Source organism: Vidua chalybeata, chromosome 3, assembly GCF_026979565.1.
Source record: "Vidua chalybeata isolate OUT-0048 chromosome 3, bVidCha1 merged haplotype, whole genome shotgun sequence".
Classification (NCBI taxonomy): Eukaryota; Metazoa; Chordata; class Aves; order Passeriformes; family Viduidae; genus Vidua; species Vidua chalybeata.
In genome coordinates this window covers 106,084,550-106,108,917 of record NC_071532.1, presented here as the reverse complement: position 1 = coordinate 106,108,917, position 24,368 = coordinate 106,084,550, and the positions used below count along the sequence as shown (strand labels likewise).

The 24,368-nt window shown below is 39.1% G+C and overlaps 1 protein-coding gene across 2 annotated transcripts in view; it reads right to left on the bottom strand.

The window, feature by feature from the left end:
- The window catches only part of KLHL29 (kelch like family member 29), a 392,570-nt gene that overhangs the window by 67,402 nt on the left and 300,800 nt on the right, over positions 1 to 24,368 (bottom strand). For both annotated transcript variants that reach the window (XM_053937487.1, XM_053937488.1), the window contains one exon: positions 4,704 to 4,842. In XM_053937487.1, coding sequence (XP_053793462.1) covers positions 4,704 to 4,842 — 139 coding nt within the window. The remainder of the gene's footprint in view (positions 1 to 4,703; positions 4,843 to 24,368) is intronic.

Here is a 24,368-nt window from a genome sequence, read left to right as displayed (position 1 = left end):
TACTATGCATCCAAAATACTGCTTCTTGTGACAGAATCTCTTTGTACATAAGACTTACCACTCTATGCCAGTGGAATCAGATACCTAAGATGACTTAAAGATAAAGCTTGTAGGACAAGATCTGTGTATCTTTAGCAACTGACCAGAGAGAAATCTACTTTTAAGAGCTTGCTTTTATAAGCATTTTGGCCAAGAAGAGACTTTTATATCAAGTGCTTCCTTTTAATAATGTCATATTTGGTTGAGATTCCAGTACTCTGGGTAAAGAAGACGAAAGCAGCAAATAAAAATGTTCCGGTGAAACATTTTTTTGTTACGGAAATATCAGAAATTCCATTTATTCAGCAGCTGCATTTGTCTATCCCAAATACAGCTGGAAATAAAAAAGATGGCTCTTCATGGGATTTTCCATTCGTTCCTTCCTCCCGCTACACATCCCTACACCCATCTTCCACCATTTCTTCTAGGACAAAAACAGAGCTCATTTCTTTCCTCCCCCAAACCAAGAATGTTTTAAATAAGAAAACCTGCACTCTGCAAGAGGCATGTTTTTGGAGATGCATTTTTTGATGGATCTGGATCTGTCACTTTTTTTTTCTGTGTACAAATATAAGCATAAATATGTGCCATTAAGAAAACCACTAGTTTCCATAAGAAATCATTCATGTCCTTTTAGTCAATTATGATTCAGGCTGGGTGACTGGTCTTTCTCTCTGGGTCATGAAAAATAAGCACTTCCAGAAGGCAAATCATGCTATTTATTGTGAGACAGGATGTATTGTCCTACAGACATTCCCATCTTTCCTCCCAACTGCAGAGAGGTCCAGACAGCCAACTCAGGCTGGACCCCTGAGGGTAGCAATGGTACACCCATCATAAGTTCACTGTCTATGCAAATCACCCTCTCTTTTATAGGAAAGGGCAATGGCCTCCTCCTTCACCTCATCTCTTAGACACCTATTTTGTGGGGAGAGGACTTGCCTCTTGGAGAGGTCTGTGTTCCTCTCTGCAGACTGCAGTAACAGTCAAGAAGGTTAGACTCAACCTGCCTTAAATGCCAGCCTTGGACCTAAATGTTGGTTAGCTAACATGAGACATAAGCACCTCTCATTGGGCCAGGGGCCCTGCCTGCACACAGGAACCAAAATTAGGAGAAAAAGATCCTTCAGGAAGCCTTCAAGGTTCTTCTCTTCATTGTCTGTATCATAAATTAAGCCCCTGAGATGGCTGATTCCATGAGTAGCAAAGTCAAACAGGCTGGAGTCAATGTGGTTGGCAGTGCACTCAAAATATGTAAGATGCCCTTTAGAGGACAGTGCCCCAACCCAGTTGCTGTTTATCATCCATGTTCTCCTGAAGCCCTGCAGTAGTCCTGTATGGATCCTCACCCTTCCCCTGAATCTCACCTTTCTCCCTTCCTGGGCACAGTGATGCAGAACAGGTATCAGGAATATTTCACATCTGCTTTTCCTAATACACATGATCCTTTTCAGATGATTCTGCACTAAAAGATCGTTTTCCATGGTCAATTGCTGTTGGGAGGGAGATGAACACCAAGTCCTGGCTTAGACTTGAGTGCTGTGCAGCTTCTGACAGGGATTACCTGTTTCCAAAACAGGTGCCTGGTATGGTGTTGAGCTCAGGCTCAGGACTGGACTAAAACACGTTCAAAAGGGCTCATATATTTAGAAGATAAATCACATGGAATGGAGGATTTTCTGTATGAGGAGCAGAATGCTCAGCACAGGATTAGCCATTTTCTAAGAAACTAAAGGGGTTTCAAAATGCACTCTCATTACCAAATTTGTTTTGTAAATAACTTTAGAATTGTTTTGAACAATCAAACCTGGTTATCATCTTTTTATCAGTGCAATAAAAACAATGTATTTTCTTCCCTACTATGACTAATTCTCATCAAATAGCCTTCCTCAAGATGAGGAATAACTCTAGTTCTATTATGTTTTTTATCTGTATTTTGGTTTTATTTTGAGAAGGAAATAATTGCTCTTATTTGATTTTGAACATTTCTCTTTTATTCTTTTGAGAGACTACTTGCTATTCTACCATCAGATACCAACTTGAACACACAGTGGAATCAATGGCAGAATATGAGGTTAATAATAACCAGCCTATGGCAAATAATAAGCTGAAGTAAATACTCTGAAAGATTCTATTTCTGCATGTTTCTATAGATGTACACAGTACCTTCATGAATAGATCATATTCTCATTGATGTTTCTGGTGACACATCGGTGCCTGTGGTTGGAATGACACTAGGGTTTAACCCTGGCTTGCACTGATTGAAATGGCCTTTCTATTATATTTAATATAAAGAGATCTCTTTTATTCTTTAAGAAAAACTGCCATTTCTTGTTTTGATTTCTATAATAACACAAGGAGTGCAATATAAATCACATAAAGCTTTAAGTGCTGTCTCAAAGGAGCTGCTAACAAATATCATAGAGGATTCTAGATGTATTGTATCTGTAAACATTCTAACTCTATGAACTATAATGATTGTGTATTATTAAGGGCATGATCCCACAAAAAATTGAGTGCCTCTTGCAATTTGAGCCCTTGACTTCCATGGGGTTTCAGAAAGGACAAGGCTTTACACTGCAAATATCCTACAAAAAGCAAGTCTTTAGAAATTCCACCCCACAGCACTGAGTTTATTGTCTTGCAAAGACACATTTGCTCAGTTTACAGGTGAATATTTATTTTTCTCACCTGACAGTTTTGCAAACTCAACTTGACATCAAGCTGAATTTTTTCTTATTCAAGCATCATCATCAGTAATAAAGGCATTTTTGCCTTGGATACACCTGTGCAACTCCATTAGCCTCCATCAAGGTTACATATGTGCAACTGAGGTTATATATGGAAAGCAACTGGGATGGAGAGACCTGATGGTGGACACAAATTGACCTCTGGAATATTTATTGCTGCTGATGATGTGAAAGAAGGCAAAAAGTGGTGAGTTTAGCAAACAGGCCAAACCTTCCACTATTTTTTTCTTTTAATGCATGCAAGCCTTATGTGGGCAGCTGAAAGACAATACGTGTTGAAAACTAGGCTTTTGCTTTCACAAAATATAGGATTTTAATTTTTTATATTGCTTTAATGAAGCTCCTAACAGAGCAGTGCTCAATCTATCGTATACCTCCATTTAATAACTAAATAATAAAGCAGCAAGATTCGTCAGTGTGCTTCTAGAAATAGATGCTGCCTGGTGACTTCTGCACACAAGCAGATGTCATCACAACAAAATCCAAATGACAGTCTTTGGACAGTCACTGAATTGGTTTCTGTAAGTTGGTTCTATAATTTTTCTTTTCCCGTAGACTCTACTCTTTATCACCCTGAAAAGCATATACTGTAGCCTTAACAATTAAATAATAATGAGCAGACAGAAGAGAAAGGACAGGAGAGATCTGGCATAGCTACTGCTAGCAATCATTAGATTTACAGAGGGGAAAAGACATGCTTCCTAGGCCAACATATTTTTTATGAATAATTGATGAGGCAGTCAGTACAGTTATATCATAGAAATGTAATATATATCCATAATTATAGAACCAGCTTTGTGCAAAAGGACACAATACACTGAAAGGAGATACCAGCCAATATGCCATCCTGAAATAAAATACAGTCACTATTGTGTTAGTTGGCAAAATTTAAATACAGGATTTAAAGCAAGCAAAATGTTCTTTAATCCCATTTTTTTAGCACAGTCCAGGCTCAGTCTGCTCAGGAAAATACTGCAAAGCAAAATCAGCAGCTGCATTAATTTGCTGATGATTGAGAGAAAAATGAAAGTTATCCTCATGGTTTTTTTCCTCCCTACTAGCTACTCTAACTTACTAATAATACAAGAGTACCAATTTATTCCTATGCAAGTATATGAAGCATACAAATTGAAAAATCAATGTAATGGAAAAAAAAGATTATCATGCACTGTTTAGAATCAATCAGCTAGAAACAGAGGGGGGAAAATGCGAAGGTGGAGATGATGTTTAGAAAATGTACATATTGTACCTACCCTAAGCTAAAGTGTTTGTATGAAAAAGTTATTGTTAGTCCAACATGCAGACCAAGCTATATTTTGAACAGAAAATCATCTTATTTCTGATTTTTTTCTAGAGAAATTAATCAGTTGTCTTTTCTTCTTTTAAAAGTCCCCAGATAATAAAAATATCAATCCCTTTGCCCATAAAAGCCACACAAAAGCATGTAACAAAGATTTCAGGGTGAAGGGATGACAGTACTCCAAATGCTTTATTTGCACGATGTCTCAGCACCGTTCACCTGAATGCTGATGGCTTTCTGCAGCCTGAAGCACAGACTTTTGTCGTGTGTGACAGAGTCCCTTGCAAACATCGACAGCAGTAGTTTTTAGTTGTGGACTGAATCACCATTAGCAGTGGAGTTTAAATCTTAGATCTCTCAGTGGTGGAACACTTTCTTCGGCCAAAACCAGCCTCTACTCATCAGAAATAATTACACTGTACGAGTCAGATGTGTAACAAATGGATCTGAGCCTCAGTTTGGAAATACATTCAGAGGAGGTGGAAAGAATGGCTACTGGCTCTGTGACAGGAGATTCAATCTTCATAAACCTGCAAGAGAGGGGAGGAAAAAAAAGCGACACAAATGCGCCCTACAAAAGAACAGAGCAGATCACAGCTGGAAGGAAGGCAAACCTTTTAATCAGGTCCTTGAAATACAAGCTGCAGGAAGCTAGAACATTTTGGTGGACTTCAAACTCTTTGCCTTCAACAATAATTTTCAGGTCTGTAAACTCTTTCGCTCTGCGTTGCTGGTTCAACTCCTTCAACATTTCTGCAGAACAGAGAAGACAGACAGTGCCAGGGTTCCCATTAAGAGTTTTTTTATTTTTACTTTTTACTTTTCATTTTTTTTGTAAAGAAGTAGAGAAACAGGAAACAATTGATATTTTTGTTGGTAAGATTGGCTCAACACAGACAGTCAGAAGTTACGAACATAACATATTAAAAAAAAAAGAAAAAAGCAGGAACCAGTAGGTCTAAACAACGGAAATATATATATACAGAAAAAAAAAAAGGCAAAAACAATTCCTAAATTTGGAAGGGTTAAAAATGAAAATAAAATATTTCAGTATCAGCAAATCAGAAACACAGAGAATGCATTATCACAGAAAAGTCAAAGTAATTTTTTATAATCAAAATCAAGAGCTAATGAATTTCTATCCAAATGGAAATAAGTTTTGAACATACTAGAATAATATTAGTAAAAATGGTATTAAGATGCAATATGAACTGGATATGGGTCAAAATAATAAAACCACAAGACCTGCAAAAATAACTTATCCTTAACATAGTAAAAATGTGTTAAGCCTCCCAGTTGACATAAAAAATAGCACTTCTAAATAATCTATAAATTACAGTGCATAAAAATTAGCTAAATTGGCAATGCACCTTGCAATATACCTCAGCTATATAGACTACAATTGTATATGTTCCGAATTAGCTTTAAAGCATCCTTATGATAAGAAAAAAATCTCATGCAGAGAATAAATTACTGCCTTTTATAGCAATTCCTATTTTTTGCACTCCAAGGATTTTTACCATCACAGCATTTTTATTTTTTAGCCTTCAATGGCTTCATTTACAGCAACAATCAACTTTCACACATCATGAAAGAATCATAATGATTAAAATAACCTATGAAAGTGTTTCCATCCTGCAATAAAGCACCTACCTTGTGTGATGTCTCCTTTTATAGAGCCTATTGGTGCTAATGGAACAAAAAGATAGCATGCCATGTCTCCATGTGGAGATGTGAACTATTAGGCAACCTACATGTTTTATATGCTGCCTGGACTTTTAAGGCTAAGACTTTCCTGCAACTTTGCAGACTAAAGTGGCTATCAAGATGAATAATATACTTTTCACCTGGGCAATAGCCTGGTGGTTCAGAAGCCAGTGATCAAGATGACAGAAGAGCTGATTTTAAATACTAAAGGACTTTGGGTTTATTTTATGTTTGCAATAGGTCAAGGTTCTCATTTCCTCAGTGTAACACCCTGAACATATTCCTCTTCAGACAGATCTGTAAATCAACAACAGTTCCTTACATGGAGTCCTTACATGAATTAAAAGGGACCTCAAGGGTGTCTAACTCTAACTGTGCTCAAAGCTACTGACAGGCTTGAGCAAGAGCTAGCTGCCAAAGCATTGCCAAAGGGTCTCATGGTGAAACCCAGACCCAAATAATCCCTGTGCTCTCCTGCTTCCTCAAGGAAACTCAACAGGAGTCATTTCAGCCAAGCCTAGTGTTTAATGACACAAAAGCATGCAAATATACAACTGTTTCATGAAAAGAAATTGATACTCTCCCAAGCGCCAACATCTGTGGTGCATATTTTTAAGGCCTAAGTAAATAAATGTCACCTTGCACATTTATGTCTATTTAATGGAAACACAGTAGTGTCTGAAAGGCTAATTATTCTATGCTGAAATGGGTCAGTGCTCTCCAGAGAGCAAGCAGATCATTAGAGAGGGCACAGAAATAACAGCAGGCTTTTGTCAGATCTGTAATAGAGGAAAATAAACCACTTTGTCCTGTGGGTGCTGGAGCAGGGACTATTTTTAACAAATTCAGCTGAGGTACAATGATACATTTTGAGCAAAACCTAAAATGGGATCTGAATGTTCACTCCAGTGCAGGGGAGTCTCAGGCTTTTGCTGGAGGTGTGATGCCTGAAGTCTCACTGCACAAGGAACACTTTGGGCCTCAGCTAAAGATCAAGCATGGTTTGCGCACAAGGGGTGTTATACTTGATTGAGGGCCAAAGTGACTGAGGTCTCTGGTTTCACAGGAACAGCACTAGGTGCTTTATATTTATGGAGGAAGCATTTTTCTGTCCCTTTTCATATATGAATAATTTTTCTCCCATTCTCTGTCATGGTCCATTTTCCCACTTTCATTTACAGCAACGACATTTTTCTCACATCAATTTTCTATCATTTAATGTCTTAAAGACTGTTACTTTTCCCTCTAAACTTTCTGATACTCTCTCCCCTTTTCAAATTGATCCAACCACTGTTTTTGACCCCTATTTGCACTTTTCCTAAGTTCCTATTCAAGTCCCATTTCTCTTGTATCTGTGACTTTAGAACCTTCCTTGCAGAGGCCTTTCAGGACAAGAGCTCTATCCATGACTAAGTCATACAAGTCTGAGATTACGCTCACACAAAGGGTCAATCTCCACCTCACCTCATTCCATCTCCCTCTTTTAAAGCTCGTGATCAATTATTACAGTGTTCAAAGGGCACAACTGTATGAATAGCAACTGCACAAATGGATCCTGTGGGAGAGGAGAGGAGAGGAGAGGAGAGGAGAGGAGAGGAGAGGAGAGGAGAGGAGAGGAGAGGAGAGGAGAGGAGAGGAGAGGAGAGGAGAGGAGAGGAGAGGAGAGGAGAGGAGAGGAGAGGAGAGGAGAGGAGAGGAGAGGAGAGGAGAGGAGAGGAGAGGAGAGGAGAGGAGAGGAGAGGAGAGGAGAGGAGAGGAGAGGAGAGGAGAGGAGAGGAGAGGAGAGGAGAGGAGAGGAGAGGAGAGGAGAGGAGAGGAGAGGAGAGGAGAGGAGAGGAGAGGAGAGGAGAGTTGTAGTCTTGAATGGGCTGGGGGTTTTAGGAAATGAGCTCAGGGTAAGCAGATCAGTACAGACCATCCTTGGACTCCTGACTGTGGCCAAGATTACTGAAAAGCAAGACACAAAGCTCAGCCACGGTACCTATTGATGCTGTGCTCTCTGTGCTGCCTCCAGTATTGTGAGAGCTGGTTTGAGCATCTAATTCCCCAAGCAGCTCCCACAGGTAATGGGCTCATTATTTGGACTTGCTGAGCACCCTTTAATTACACTCACTCCTGGGCACAGCTTCTATCTATGCTCTTTACACACTTGAATGTGCTTTATGCTGCATGCATTCATTAAGGGATGCAAACCAGAAAACAGGTCTGGAGCAGTGATGCAATTTGGCTCACAAAAACCCAGAAATCAGAACAAGTTCTAATCAGAAACCAAAGCTCCTCTTTTTCCTACAGACATTTGAAGGCTGTGATTCCCTCCTTGTTCCCCTAAATTGTTATAGTGCTGCCCACCAGAGAGATGACTATGAAGTGTCCTGAATTTTTGCAGCTCAGTATCTGAACTAGAAGAGGAGAGGCAGGTGGAGAGGAGAAGGAAGTCAGGAGACCGCATTGATTCATCGATCTTCCTCGCTCAGGCTCCTTTGTATTACTAAATAACTAGCAGGCATTAGTATTGGACACAAGGTTATATCAGAATGGGCCCTCATTCTCAGAGAATTTGTAATGCTCACACTGTGCTTAGCCAGGCATTAATGATTTATGAGGACTCAGGATGAGTTGCAAAACAAATTTTTTCACCAGGTAATAATGCCTGCCGATGAGTTGTAAAAGAAGAGACAACACAGCGCAGTCCTGGCAGTGAAAAATGACCTCAGCTGTCTCCTGCTAGGCCCTCTTCTGGGCTCCTCCTAATTTTCAGCATTTCCTCAAACAAATGGAATTTCCTGAAACCTTCAAAAAGGGATGTGCTGGGAATTTCCTACCGGGTTATTTATTCCTCTCACTTCTTTGTTCTAATGGACTTTATTTTCTTTGTCTGTTTTTTTTTTTTTTTTTCCCCTCATTTGACTACTTGTTTTATTAAGAGATCCAGGCAAAAATGAAGTTCAAGGACAGTTAAGGTGCAGAGTTTCAGCAGGATGAGCATTGATGTTTCTTCTCCTCAGGGAATCACAGCCATTGCTCTACCCTAGTGCAAGGGATTTTCTCTTCCTGACACAGGTGTACACACACACACTGGAATGAGATTTCGAAACCAAGACAGTCCTTTCTGTCCCCTTCTTCACTAGTGATGGTAAATCATTCTCAGTGAAAGACTGGTTGAATACTTTCTTCATAAAGAACTGCACAAGAGACACCCTAAAATTACATGAGCTACATAGTGGCTGAACCTAAAGGGGACTTGACCTGAAACCTGCAACTGAACATCTCTGTGGAACATTTTCTGTCTTGCCATTATCATTGCTTGGGGGCATTTAATATAATTATATTGAGAGTCCCAGAGACATTATAGGTCAGAAGATGTAAGTGACTTTCCTCAGGTCAGAAACAGAGCCAGGAAGAACTCAGAAGCTTTGATTCTTGGTCCCCAGCTTCAGCCATCACACCACATTTTCTCCCTCTTAATTAATGGACAAATTATAAATTAGACTAAAGAGCTCACAAGCATTGGATCAAATACAGGACCAAGCACAACTGTGTAATAATGTAGATCAAGTAAAGGGAAAAAACTATATAGTGAGTATTTTTTAAAAAAATACTTAAAATCAAAGATAAAAAATGAACAAGGAACTTATTCCCAAAGTTTATTTATTCTGTATTTTAAGCACAGTGAAGACTGGATACTTAAAGACCCTCTCTAATGCACATTCCCACGGCACAATGGAAACCCTCAGGTTTCTTTCCATTTTTAATAAAGTACTCTTTCCTTAAATTCTAGTAGATAAAGCTTCAAAAGAGGGCAGCAAGAACTAAAATATAATGAGCCACAAAATATGGAAAAATAATTTTTACAAACTGCTTTTAAAACAATTTACTTGGGAAAACTAACCTTCTATAAAACTGCAAAGGGTAATTGATGAAACATCACTAATTATTCTAGTGAGGAACGTGCAAGAGACCAGTGCGTGCTCACATAGCCTTATGCTTTCATGACTGGGACAGAAAACATGGAAAAGCCAAGAAAAGTTACCAGGAGGAAAATCCAATTACCTTCTTCCCTTAATAAGTATGGAGATTAATTCCCAATGTTATGCTCTAGTTATGCAAAACAAAAATTTTAACCATTAAGCCCCAGCACTGCCCACACTTGCTTATTTTTATAGTGGTAGAGTAGGGGTAGATACAAGAAACTAAATCATGAATCAGAAGATCTAGAAGTCAAACAGCTGTGAGTGACAGGAAGGAGTTTACCATGGTGAACCTTTCCCATGTGAACCACACAAGAACTCAGGATTTTTTGCCACTTCGACAAGTCCTTCTCCTCACCACAACATCCACAGACACACAGAGAACTCCAAAGTCTGCAGACTACCCCAATAACCTGCTGAATATACCCTCGTGCTGTTGATACGTGGCTTGAAGCAGCTGCAGAGAGGTAACAACTCCATGCCCAGTTGCCTCATTAGGCCAGGCTGATGAAGTTAAGCAGACACTCTCAGCACTGCTGTGGCTGATGTTGTTCTCCACTCCTCCAGACACCTTGACCTGGAAGACCAGGATGATCATCATCCATCTTTCAAGGTCTCCCATGATGTCCAGGATGGGGGTTAGTTATTTCCCAGTTGACAAATAAAAAAATCAGCTACATAATATTCCTTGTGATGTGAAGACAAGCACACACCTCTGGAGAACACCTTTTTACTTGGGACCAAGGGTAAAAAATAGGTTCTTTAATATCTAGTGGCCTGAAAGGAAAAGTGAAAGGAAAATGAGGGAAGCCTGGTGAGAATCAGGCTGAGAATCAGATGAGGATGTTTCAGGTCATAGAATAGCCTGAGTAGGAAGGGACTCACAAAGACCACTGAGTCTAACTCCTGGCCCTGCACGAGACAGCTCCAATAATCACACCATGTGCCTGAGAGCATTGTCTGAACATTTCTTGATCTCTGTCAGGCTTGGTACTGTGACCACTGCCATGGGAAGCCTGTTCCAGTGCCCAACCACCCTCTGGGGAAGAACCCCTGTGATCTTCAGTCTTCTTCTTGGACCCTGGAGATTACTGGATAGTTACCTGAACTGTCTCTGCAGTTGAACAGAGACAGAGCCTGTGTCAGGCACAACCCAACCAGTTCCATGTGCTTGGACACGTAGGATGTACTGTCTCTCCCCAGGGATTACTGAGGGAGATTTAATAATTAGTTGGGACCAGACAGTAATTTATTTTTTTTTTTTCAGAAGGTGACAACTAATCTGTTGCAGATAAATATTTCCACCTTTTTTTTTTTCTTACTGGATCTCAATTTCAGTTGAACTTTTTTCCAAGAGCAGAGGGAGAAGGGGGTGTAAGAAAGCTGGGACTGTCTGTGCAAAGATCCTTTATCAGAGAGATGGGGGAGGCAGACAAACGGTGAAGCACTCTCACTCTGTACTGTACAGCAAAGAGCCAAGGCTGATAAAGGCTTGGGATGGAGGTGTAAAATACTGTCTGCATGATACTGGTGTGCCCAGTCCTCCTCTCATAGTCTCTTTTCATTATGGAGTTTCCACAGGACACCATCCTGCACCCAAGGCACGTGAAAATGCTCAACTGGTTCTGGCTATCTCCTGCACGTTTTGCTTTCCTAAGCCCTTAAGCCAGATAAAATGAACTGAGAAAAGCTCAATACTGAACATGAACGTGGCAAGGCTGTGCCCTGACAAGCCTGTGCTACCCAGCTACACACCCTGGTGAAGATGGAGCATATGCTGATGGAGAGCTATCACTGCTGGCACAGCTACACCAGCCTTGAACAAAGGCAACAAGAGTCATCTTCTGCTGGGTTTTGTCAGCACAGCAATGTGAAATGCAAGGTGTGAAGTTGTCATGCTCCAAGCTGGTACAGCCACGGCAGTAGGACTTTGTAGTGCAGACCAACCTGTCCAGATCTTCGTTGTGTTGACACTGTTAGACACCTGTGCTGCTAAAGAAAACAGTAACAGATGCTGGAGAGTTGGAAAATATTTTTAAATCCTGCTGAACAACATGTACGTGGTATATATGATAATTCTACTCAAAGGACTGTTGGCAATGAGATGCCCTGTTGTGCTAAATAAATTTTTGTTGTTCACATAGGCAAATTCTTCTCACTTTATGATGAGAAAGGATCAACAAAGTCAGCTGTGGTGATTATTCACTTGAGGAAGACAACTGCAACCCTATGTGTAAATGGAACCTTTCTAAATACACTAAACAGGGAAGACACTATATCATGTTTTGAAATTAATTTTCAGGCTATTTTCATCACTGGAACTGACATTAGGAGGTACCTCAAGGCTGCCTTCACATATTACAGAATTGATATTTCCCTATATTAGGCCACAGAACTATTTCAACATACTTTCAGATTATATTCAGAGACGAACTACACCCTTAATCTCTAGGGGAGAAAAAAAAAAAAAAAAGCTTTAGATGCAACTTTGGAGAGATTTTGGTACCACAGTTATGAATTAAAATAATAAAAAAGGAGTCTAGGGGCTAGAATGCCTTGGCTGCTTTGATTTATGAGGTGAAGTCTTCTATGGTATCCATGCCTGCTAATTTATAATCAAACAGGGTTACAAATGCACAGTGAGCATATGTGACCGGGTTTGAAAATGAACTGCATTTATATTACATATATGGATGCAAAGAATGAGAAAAGAATACGGAGACAATTTGATCTCTCTCATTTTCTAACACACACTGTGATCCATGTAAGGAAAGGCAGCAAGACCAATGGACCAAGCATAAAAATACCCACTGAAATGTTGAGATAAAGATGTAGCTTCCTATATCAGGATCTGCTGGATTTTTTTTTCAGGATTCACCCCTGAATAAATACAAAGCTGGCAGCAGCCTGTTCTGTATTAGCCAAGGCAAACAAAGCCCAGGAGATTCTAGCAAACTGCCAGTCCGGTCCCCTCTCCACATATAACATGCCACTATGTCAGTTAGCACTGTAACTTGATTTCCAGGCAGACAATAATTTTCTCTGGAGACAAAATGAGAGAGACAGGCAGAAAGAGAAGGGGAAAAAAAAATCTGTGAGCACTGGAAATGCAGAATAGCCCAGATTCAAAGGGAAATTTAGTTCTGATTGTTTTATTTACCAGCAGGCAGACCTGAATATCAATCCATACTTAAGAGAAGGCTAAAATATTTATTACTATGTGGTCTGAGATGGATTCAGTATTATCCTAATTGCTTGTAGCAGAAGACTAAGGGATAGCTTTTGGAACTTTTTGATCTCTTTATGTAGTGCAAGGCATGAGCTAAATGTTTCCCAGTTTTGAAGGCTTTGAACAAGTAGCATTCATCTGTGAAACTGCTGGTGTGACCACCAACAGGCTCCTGACATGGCAGCACCAGTGAAACACTGACCAGTTTTGGTGCCAGTTGTATGTTAACAGCAGCCACAGACACATCTGCACCACTAGCCAGCAAACAAAACATGTGTGTTGCAAAAGGAAAAAAAAGAAACAAAAAGACCCAAAAAAACAACCTAAAAACACACACAAAAAAACCCCAAACGAAAACACGCTTCTGAAAACAAATCAGTGATGTATCCAGAGCAAATTGCATCTATTAGAGCAAAAAATCTCAACCTCCAGATTACCACAACTCTAAGGTATAACACCTGACAATCAAAGACTTCAAAGCACTTAGTATACATCAATTAGCAAGGATGAAGCTATTCCTCTGCCCATTTAAACAAAGCAGGGCTGACCAGCTTCAACAGGCTTAGGCTTTTCATAAAATGTACGTAAGTGTAATCAACATAAATCTTTGAAATACATTTTTACTCGACCGTGGTAATGCACATATTTTCTAACATTCACATACTGCTGTACAGGATGCCTAATGAAGGCAAATAAAAGCATTCAAATCTTGAGCACTGAAATTTCACCCTTTCAGAAGATATTATACATCATCTATAAATAACAAAGTATTGAATCTCAGTATTTAGGTCTATATACTCCATGGATGGTTTACTGCAGGCATGTGTTATGCACTGGGTTAAATGCATGTGACAGTATTTCTTGGTCCAGTGGACATCTCATATCACAGAGAACTGGTTTTTTGGTGTGTCCCCACAGTAAGTCTTAGTGATTCATTACACTATCAGAACAGATAAGCGTAATCAAATATTGCAAAATAATATTTTAAAAATTAAAAAAAAAAAAGAGAAAATTCTCTCTGTCAAATCTAGGCCCTCCCTGGGGTATTCTGCAATCCAACAACTCCACTTCAGCAACTGTTTCCCTGCTGTGTAGCTTCAGCAGGTATGGGGGGCTGCAATCATGACTCTTCTTATCTACAGAAGTTTTGTAGTAGTTAAATACAGGGCTGTTAACTTACCTAAGAATCATACATGACTACAGGTTTGGAAAAAATGATAAATAAACTAGTTTTTGGGCCCCCTTGAGCTTTAAGAACATGGTGTTTTATGTTAAAAAAGTCATAATTTGTGTCAAGATTTCATCTAAACATCTTCCTACTTACAATAATAATTTCAAATCTCTACATTCTATCTGTCCTGAAGATGTGAAAAACTTTATAATTGTTTTTTTCGCCTACATTTTAAAGCACTGTAAAGTTTTCAAAGTCTAACAGCATCACAGTTGTTTATGAAACATTTTGTAAAATGTCTTTCTCACTTCTGCCTAACTAATGTTTTCCTGTAATAGGGTAAAACTGTGATTTTTAAGCCTTTATTTTTAAGCAAACTTCTTGGAAGGTATTTCTATTATTATTAAGTATTTTTGTGTAAATCCTAGTAAAGTCACTTCCTAGTATCCATGTTGCCTGAGCAGGGGGTTTGTACAGTGTGGCAAGAGAATATGAGCCATAATTAGCTGATAATGTAAAAAAGCATTTAACTGCAAATGTTGTTTCTATTCACAGAGAATTAAGTTATCAGGATGTGCTTAAGTAGCTGCCTTACCAAACTCAGAATTAAAAAAAAAAGAAACACTTTTAAGAAGTTGGTTGAGATTAAAGGACACAGATTTATTTAATGAGTATTAAAATTTATGGGTTCTCTAAGAATTAAGCAAGCTTATAAAGACTATTTTGAGAGCTGAATGGCTTTCACATAATGAAGATGGTTGATAAGACTTGGCTAAAACATTTCAGAAACAAATGAAAACAAAGGAACACCTCAGAAAACATGGTGATTAAGTCAAAATTTCAACTGTGAAGGCAATATACAAATTTCACAATCATTTCATAATCCGAAAATGCTACTCAAACCAACCCGCAAAGGTGCTGAACCTATGAAAGGATGACAACAGGCAATTTTGAATCTAGACAAGCATGAAAGAAGCATGTTTTTCTCCTTCTGTGTAGTTATGGCAACAGAGAGATATAAAACCCCTCCTAACTGAACAAGGGCTTTTTTCCTCTCTCTGCTCCCATCCACAACTTTACAGCTGTCACCACAAGTCATCCCGCTCGCTCCAGCACGCCAGCAGGCAGCGAGCCGGCATCTGAGGCGAGCAGAGAACAAAAGAGGCTGCAACACAGCTCCAGTTCAAATGACAGCCTCACCAGGGCTCCAGCCCGCACTGGGAAGACAAAGTTATAAAGTTTCACAAAAGAATTGAAGTGAATTTCTTCTCTGGATGTCCTAGTGAGAAATCAAAGATCTATTTTAATTTAAGGTACTTGCAGCTTTTCTCGCTAATGACCGAAATATCTAGAACAAGAGCTGCCCAACAGTAGTTTGCAGGCTTACAGGGGTCCATAAAGCCCCTTGCACTGATCTGAAAAGTCACATACACAGGAAAGCATTTACTGTTTCCACTTTTGAATGTGGGCATTAAAGAAAGTGAAATGTAAAAAATGTGAAGGGCTGGGAGGTATCTTTGAAAACTATTGTTGAAACCATGAGGATTCTGGAGAGGGGATATGTAACAGTTTAGGCAAACAGAAAATAATAGGATTTAATTTAGATAGAAGATTCTTGATGGGAATTTATAGATGTTTATCCATAGGCTACTTCACTGATCTGTGACACACAAAACCAGGGCTTACAACCAAGTTAGAGGAGGGCTTCCTCTGAGTCCTCACAAAGGGCAGCCTTAAACTCAGTGATGAAAGCTCCAAAAAGGAACATGCAGGATTGGAAACGAAATAACAACCATTTATTGTCTGTCGCCTTTTGAATTTTTATTTTGCATTCCTAGGGAACAGAACAGTTAGTGATCATTTACTTTGTCTTCAATGATATGTTGCCCTATGACACCGTAGAACCTGGAGTCTCTAACCAGTGTGTACTGTGTCTGAACCAGTTTCAGGGGAGGTGATTATAGATTCATTCATTTCTTCTCATGTCTCCAATCCATACATTTACACACACACACACACATATAATAAAAATGGTGGTACTTTTATTTAAGTATGTGGCAATAGCAGTTTATGTGTACAAATTAACAACCCTGGGAACAACCTCATTAAAAATCTATGGCTAAACTTCAAGGGCTTTGTGATTCCACCTCTCGTGTACTTGCCCTCCCTGCTCCGACAGCAGAAGGCCAACATGTAGTGAAGAAGAACAAACATCTACCTGTGCAAAAGCTGCCCTTTATGTTTCACATGAAATGTCAATATTTCAAAAGCTGGTTTTGTCTTTCCAAGTACTTGTGACCCTTTCAGTGGACTGAAGATTTCATGGACAGTTTTAAAAATGAAAATAGTCCTTAATTTATTTTTTTCCCCTTTGTATGTACATTTTTACTTTGCTGTAAAAAATGTCATTAATAGTGACAATATGGCACAACTGTCAAGTCTCACAGAGCTGACGTCTTTAGGTTAGTTTGGAAATGGTTTTCCTAGGTAATTATTTTTAATTAATACAACGAATTAGTATATTTTTATTCAAAATGTCAAACTGTTTTAATCATAACACAAATACGAAACATCGACCTAGAAAATAGGACGTTTTTATAGTACTAAATAGCAACAACATAATTAAAAGCATGACATTCTAAAATGAAAATAGTGTATTTGACCATTTTACATCGTAATGAACTATCATATCAACTTGCTATTTAAATTTCATTAAACTGGATAACAAATATAAAATACATTTTGAAACAACATCATTTCTCATAACAAATTCTGGAAATATGTACCTTGTTAATGATGGTTAAATGACTTTTCTAATTAGTGTGGTTTGGGAAAAACTGATTAAAATGGCATTTTAGAGGAAAAAATAGTTTCAAGGACAATTTATTTCACTGAAGACACTGTCATTACTCCATCAAGCAGCACCTACTTTGCCATAATCAGAGCTTGCTTCAGCCTGTGTGGCTGTGCACTGTCCCATGGAGTTAAAGTGACACAAAGCCTTTTTAAGTGACACTGAGTATTTCCCAGTTCTAAACCAAGACACCCCTTTAATCAAGAGCAGATTTTGGTCCCCGTGGCTGTACTGTATAATAATTACAGTTATAGAGACACACACTTGCAATACCACCAAAGAAACACTGTTTCTTGATTTCTTGGTTTTTTATGTGAATTTTTTAGCCAATCTAACTTCTGTCTTGGCTTTTGTTTAATCTTCCTTTTTTGCTTTAACTGTTACACTTTTATTCTTCAGCTCCTTCTTACAGACTTGTGATTTTCTCCTAGCAATAATTTTTAAAGGTAGTAATATATCATTGAGAATGTGATTAAGATAATTCAGTGCATTCCTAAGGACACCAAATTGCTCAACTGAAGTGTAATTTGGGTAGGCTGCAACTTATTTTTAAAGATTCATAATGCTGTAAATGTAAAATAAAACTGAAGGTGAAGCAGCAGCTCTGGGGTCTGAGCCTGGGACTTAACAGCTCTTGAAAATTTAACCTATCTGTAATTTGTCATAGAGACAAATAATGATTTCTCTTGAAATAATAGGATCAAACTGCTTTTGACTAACCAAAGTAATGTCAAAGGTTAAAAAGATAGAGCAGGAAGGCAAGAACCTACTCTGTAAAACATCCATTCATCAGAGCTTCAAAACTCTGCTTGTTCTCCAGGGAACAGCAGTTTGCAATGTCAACTTCACATAAAAGCAAGACCCAAATCCCCCTTTGTGGGGGACTATACAATTCTTGTCTTAATCACACAAATTTTACATCATTTTCACATCAATCTTTAATACTGGTTCAAGTAAAAGAAGTCAAAGTTCAGAACTCTGGAAGTTTGGAAGTGCAAATTCTAGTTATTCTTATATTTTTCTTCCTCTGTAGTTGATGGACCCAAGAAATAGTCCAAACCATTATTTTGTGATCCTTAGCATTCATTGTATAAATGAGAAAAATTAATATAACTACTTAAAAACAACTGTACAGTACTGAATAAAGCTTCTGGAAGGAAAAAAAGACATTCTTAATAAAGGACTCAATGTGAAACTACTTGAGGAACAATCTTTTCAAGTTCTTTTTAAAAGCAAAAAGACAATAGGGTTGCTGTGCACCCACTTATTTGGTGGTGCACTGAAACAACGCCTTTCCCATGCCTAAAAATTAGGAAGTAACAAAGATTTCTAGCATGATGACCTTTTGAAAACAGTAATTTTTTTTTTTTTTAATAACTAGCAAGCCAGCTGCTATAGATTTGTTTGGAATCTAGTGACAAACAAGGCTGCTGATTATATTTTTGGGCTATTTTCTTTTTTTTCTTGGAAGAAGAAGGCCAAGTAGACTTAGAGGCAAAATTCAGATGAACACAGCTAGGAGTAAACCTAGTGAAAAGACATCTTGGAGCAGAATAACCATACATAAAGTAAAACTGTAAAGCAAGGAAAAAAAAAAAAAGAAAGGACATGGAGTTTTGAAGTCTTGTGCCAAGCCAAAGAAAATGGAAGGCATATTTTTAAGCACCAAATGTAGAGGTCAACACTATAAGGAAAATCTGACTCTATTAACTGCACAAAGCATAGCTGTTTCAGGACTGTGCCAGTGGCAGGAATCAGACTGGAAATGATCAAAGAGGCTGTTTTATGCTGTAAAAAACATATACTACCTCACATACACATAGTAAAAATGATCCAGGAACATTAACAGCAATTATTCTGGAGTTAAATCCTTGTGGACCAGGCTAACTCTAAAATAATGCAACTGTAAGAGATCTTTAGAAGTTACAGAACTTGCTAAGTGACAGGTATGATGAGAGAAACCCTCTGCTACTTTGGACCTTCCTCAAAGAGATGCTTTTCCTCCCATGAAAACAGAGTTATAGCTATGCAGATGTGGCAGATGTTAGTATATGAATATTTATAAATTCAGAGGATATTTTGTTCTACCTCACCAGGCATGTTGATATTTGAATAGATTAATCAAAGCACTGAGTTCACAAAACAAACTGCCCCCTCACCTCCTGCGAGATGGAAGTGATTTGTACTCCGGATGATGTGATGCTCGAGGTACTCAGCCCCAGAGCTTGTGCCCGTATCACCTCATGAGGTACTTCCAGACCTTGGAGGGGAGTGTAGGACATCAACACTGGATTTCCAAAGGAGCCAGGGCATGACAGAACCACAGCCCAATACAGAGCAGTGGTGTGTGGGCATCACTAGCTCAGGGCCAAACTCAGTCTGGTCTGGTGGGGCTGTGCCTCACCTTACAGCTCCTCCCTCGGAAAATGACTTCCAGCATTCCCAACAGATCACAGGCCTGCACTAGGACCTGTAACAACACAGGCCTCGTGGCATAATACAGCACAGTTTGACCCATTATCTTCAGTCTCCTTGAACTCAATTGCACCAAGTCATCTCCCTGGCACCTAAAGCCAAGCACCACACATGGCACTAAGCATTGGCCATGATGGGTTGGGTGGAAACTTCACCAATAAACCTGAAATGCATTTTTTTCATGGAACTAAAAAAAAAAATAGGGTTTGCATGAATAGTAGAAATGCAACAAAACATTTTTAACCAGAACTGAACTAAGTTTCTTTTATAGAAACATTATGTATGTGTCCACACACACGCGGAAGGCACTGACGTTACTGTGGGAGGAATCAAAATGGCATTAAAGCAAGACTACATCTCAAATTGCTTTTCGTGCCTTAAAAGCCAGCAGAGGAGAACAATGTTCTGTACATGCCTATTCATTTCTACTAGACTGGAAAGTAACACACCTTTTGCCCTTTTATCAATTTCATGTGTATTTTGTACACCCATTTTCAAGTTTATAATTTCACATATACACTATACATGCACTGGCAATATATAGTGTTAGCTCTGTCTTATTTTACAGTATTAATGATATCTCATGTGGATCATTGTTTTTAATAAGCAAAATCACAGTGGTCCTTGAGTGATGGAAAGATAATGGCATTATCTTTATTTTTATTTTTTTTTTAAATTAGAAGGGGGCTATTCTTGGAAAATCTAGAAAAAAATGAGGAAAACATCTGAGTAGGTTGTCTTTTCTCAAGGCTGTGAAAAGCTAGAAAGATCTTTGATGTGTCAGCTTTGACAGTTGTTTCAGTCCACCTCTGTTCGCATTGCAGCAGACGGCTGAGGATGCGCCCGCTTTCCTCACCAGTCCCTCAGGTAGAGGATGGGAGAGCACTCTTCAAAATACTGCTTATCAAAATTAAATTATGATAAACACACTTGCATATTTTTACAGAGGGTACATATTTTGGGCTGAAATTTATCAAATCTACATTTAGATGCGTAAAAGGCATTTGGCCTTAATTTTGGTCTCTAGGCTCCTTCTGCAGACAGAAACAGGCTGCTCCAGTGGGGGAGTCTTCTCGCTTCCTTGGACATCTGTTTCAGCACATCTGGGTTTCCCTCAGGATTGTCCATCTATCCCTGCTAAGTACAAAGGAAGGAGAGCTGATGAGCTTTGATTACCTGTCCACATTTTTAAATTCCTTTGATCCAGCTGGGTTGATGCTCATCTACTGAAAGGCAGAGATTGCTGAGGGCTGCCCCCACTGCTCCCAGTGGCCAGGGAGCACCTGGGACAGGAGATATTGGCATGAAAGACACCATGCACATGCTGGGAGCTGATCAGGACAAAAAGAGGTCTCCTGGTATGGGGAAAATCAGCAGGTGATTTTTCACTATTTGGGAAGTCATCGTGAGAAACTGAAGAGGCTTCTGAAGCCATAAACACTCTGAAAGCTCTGAAAGAAAAAGAATGTGGACTGAATGCAAAGAGGGAAATGGCATTCAAATAGAAGAGAAGTTTAGGGTTTATTTTAGACAACCAAGCTGTTGAACTGGGCATAACTGAGGTGGAAAACTGTTATCACCTGAAGGCTGGATGACTGCTTTTGAATGCTGGTTACATAAAAGCAAACCTTAATGGGTACTGTTTGGTTCCTGGTCTATTCTACTGTAACTTTCATTACAAAATTGCTATTCAGGGCCTAGGAATATTTCTCATCCTAGATCACATTGGAGAAATAGACTAGTAATTCATATACCCACAGAGGCCGAGGAACTGCAGTAGCATTTCAAGGAGAAGTGAGAGCTAGGCATGGATAGAAAGCCGTTTATTTCTTTGAAAGTATTCAGGAATGGTTGTCTGAATGTTTAATCTGAACTACTTCTGCCAAAAAATAGTAATCTGAATGAGCACCAAAGGAAAGGCAACTTAAAACTTTGATCTTATATGTTTGTGCCACCCCACTGCTTGATGGCTTTCCCATCCCCTGACACATGCTACTGGCTGATTTTCTTACGAGCTGCTACTTGTCCCTGTCCCAGTCGGGCTGTGATCCTCAGTGTGCTGCTATCCCAGAACTGCAGACTGTGATGGCACCACAGCCCTTCCTGAGACATTTAGGACAAGTAGAATTACTTTAAGATGAAAGAAGGTAGATTTAGATTGGATATTAGGAACTAATTATTTACTGTGAAGGTTGGTGAGATTGGTAAAATTATTTACTGGAACAGGTTGCCCAGGGAGGTTGTTGATACCCCATTCCTGGAAGTGTTCAAGGCCAGGTTGGATGGGACTTTGAGCAACCCGGTCTAGGGGAAGGTTCCCTGCCTATGGCAGGGGGTTGGAAGGAGACAATTTTTAACGTCCCTTCCTACCCAAACCATTCTATGATTTTGTGATTTCCAGGACAGGCACAGGGCAACTTCTGCCACCTCATCTGATGGTGAAGTTGACAAATGACCTGTTCTCTCTGGCTCTGAAAGTCCAAATGCGTCCTACACGTTTTTGATCAGCAAAGCAAGGTGCCTCTGTTTGCCTCAGAAACCACCATACATCATTTGGAACACTAAGAGCCCCCGCCAGTCTGGGACTTAGCACTCTAGCTTTACTCTGCAACCCGAATCTCCCAGGTGACAATGAAACGCTCCGCTGCTGCTCTGCCAGGACGTAATTTTCCCTTCCACCCAGCAACCGGCATGAAGGCATTTGAAATCCCACTGTAACCCTGACAAGTGCCCGAAGCCTTTCAAGGCCAGCAGAAAGAAAAGACAGAGAGGGACTGAAAGAAAGACAGATAGAGTATGCAAGGATGGGGAAACTACACTGAATTAGAGTTAATTAAACCCAAGCTTTGACAACGTTTAAATAACAGAATTTTACACCTAGCCCTGGAATGCCTCTATGAGCTGTCATTTAATTTAAAAGAGCACAATAGCTAAATGTCAGTCTCCAGGCAGATCTTTTGCATCTTTCTGATACTGTATTAAAAAAGTTATTATAAAGCAGAAGTTCAGGATATTTTTTTTCAGAGTTTGATAATAGCCTTCTCAAAACTTCCCATGGCAAAGAGTCAATACAGCATTTGTTTCTGTGAAACCAGAAGGAGAGATATCCTGGATAGGTCTAGGAAACCAAAAACCAAAATCTCAAAATCTCCTCAGCTAAGTCTCAGTCCAATCTGAATGTAATAAGAGGAGAGTATTTTCCTAGCAAGACAAATCATCTAATAGTAAAATGCTCCTACAATAAAATCAGTTTATAAAAAGATCTGAATCATCCTCCATGTGTAAAACATTTGATCAAAACTTAATGAATATTGTATTGCATGTTTTTAAAGAATAGTGCTAATACTCATTCAGGCTTTCATTTTCAACCTGCTTTAAGAAGGATGGCATTAATTTTCCCCATATCCTATTCAGTGATGGTTCCGGATCTCTTTTTAACTGCTAGTTTTCAAAACTGTTTTCTCAGCTCAAATTTATTTGAATTAGCATTTCTAATCGAAATTGAAACAAACAGAAATTAAGTACCATATTTTAATATAAATGTCAATAAAGAAATATTTCATATTCTAAGCTACTTTCTTGAAAATTGTGCATCTTCAATGAAATTGGGCTATTATTTCTTCAGCTATTAAACATCTGAAAATACTCTATATTCATATTTTATTTTAGTAATTAATCTCATATAACTAACTCACAAGAACTCAAAAGCAGAAACATATAAAGTTATCAGAATTCTCAAATCAGTGAACAGGAGCTATATGGAAGAAAAATATTTAGTCTCTCAATAATGATCTTAGTGTATTAAGAACAGCACTATGTGGTCCTGATGACAAACAGGATATTTGAATATGTTTTTGATGCAATAATTAAAATAAAGTCACAGAGGTAATCCATGAAAAAGGTAGTAGTTTAGAAGAGATGGTACTTTAGAAGCTCCTGACTCTTGAAAAACAGCAAAGAACCTTATTTGGCACTAGTCAGCTAGAAATATCACATTGGTGGGTGCCATCCAGATATGGAATAGAGAACGGCAGCTGAACTTCAAGTGATCTTGGTATAGATAAAAGAAACAGGATACCGGAGTTCAGCCAGGACAAGCAGAAATGTCATTGCCAAGGAGAAGATTCAAGTTGCCTGAGGACTCAGGTGGACACAAGCTCTAGCGTAACACAGAAAGTGTGTGCATCAGCACTACCTGAGAATGGAGCACCCAAAAACTCACTGGAAATTTTGCTTTTGAGGCTGCAGCTCCCTGACACCAGCCCTTCTGCTCTCAGTCCCAAGTCCCTGCCCAAATCAAAACAATATGGTGGTGCCCTGTCCCAGGGCCAGAGGAGCAAAGTCAGGGGAAAACCTTCTCTAAACACAATAAATGATCGATTTCTGGCTGAATACTGGAGCCTGCATCCAAAGACAGGACAGGCTGAAAAAGCAGGACTTCTGCAAGGGTTGTTTTTTAAATTATTAAAATACTAGCAGAAATTAGTCAAATTAGGTGAATCTGCAGATTGTCTGATGGTAATATAGGCTGAATTTCATCCTTGCAGGATCCATTTAAGTGCATAGATAAGCCTCCCTTCCTTTTGGAGGCTGTCAAATGTTAAATAAATGATGGGCTGAAATAGAGAGTGCTCTTTGTGGGAGAGTGCAACATTGAACGCTTAGCAGTTCTCCCTCTCCTGCATACCTGAAAGAATTTCAGTGTTGTACTATAATATGATGGGGTCACTGACACACAACATTATTCCCACTGTGAACCATGGAGCTGAGCAAAAGGTGCCAGGAAATCAAATACTGTGATACAGGACAAATGACATTTCTAAAGACAACAAATAACTCTTTCTTTCAATCTGGTGGGAGCAGAAGCAGAAAGGG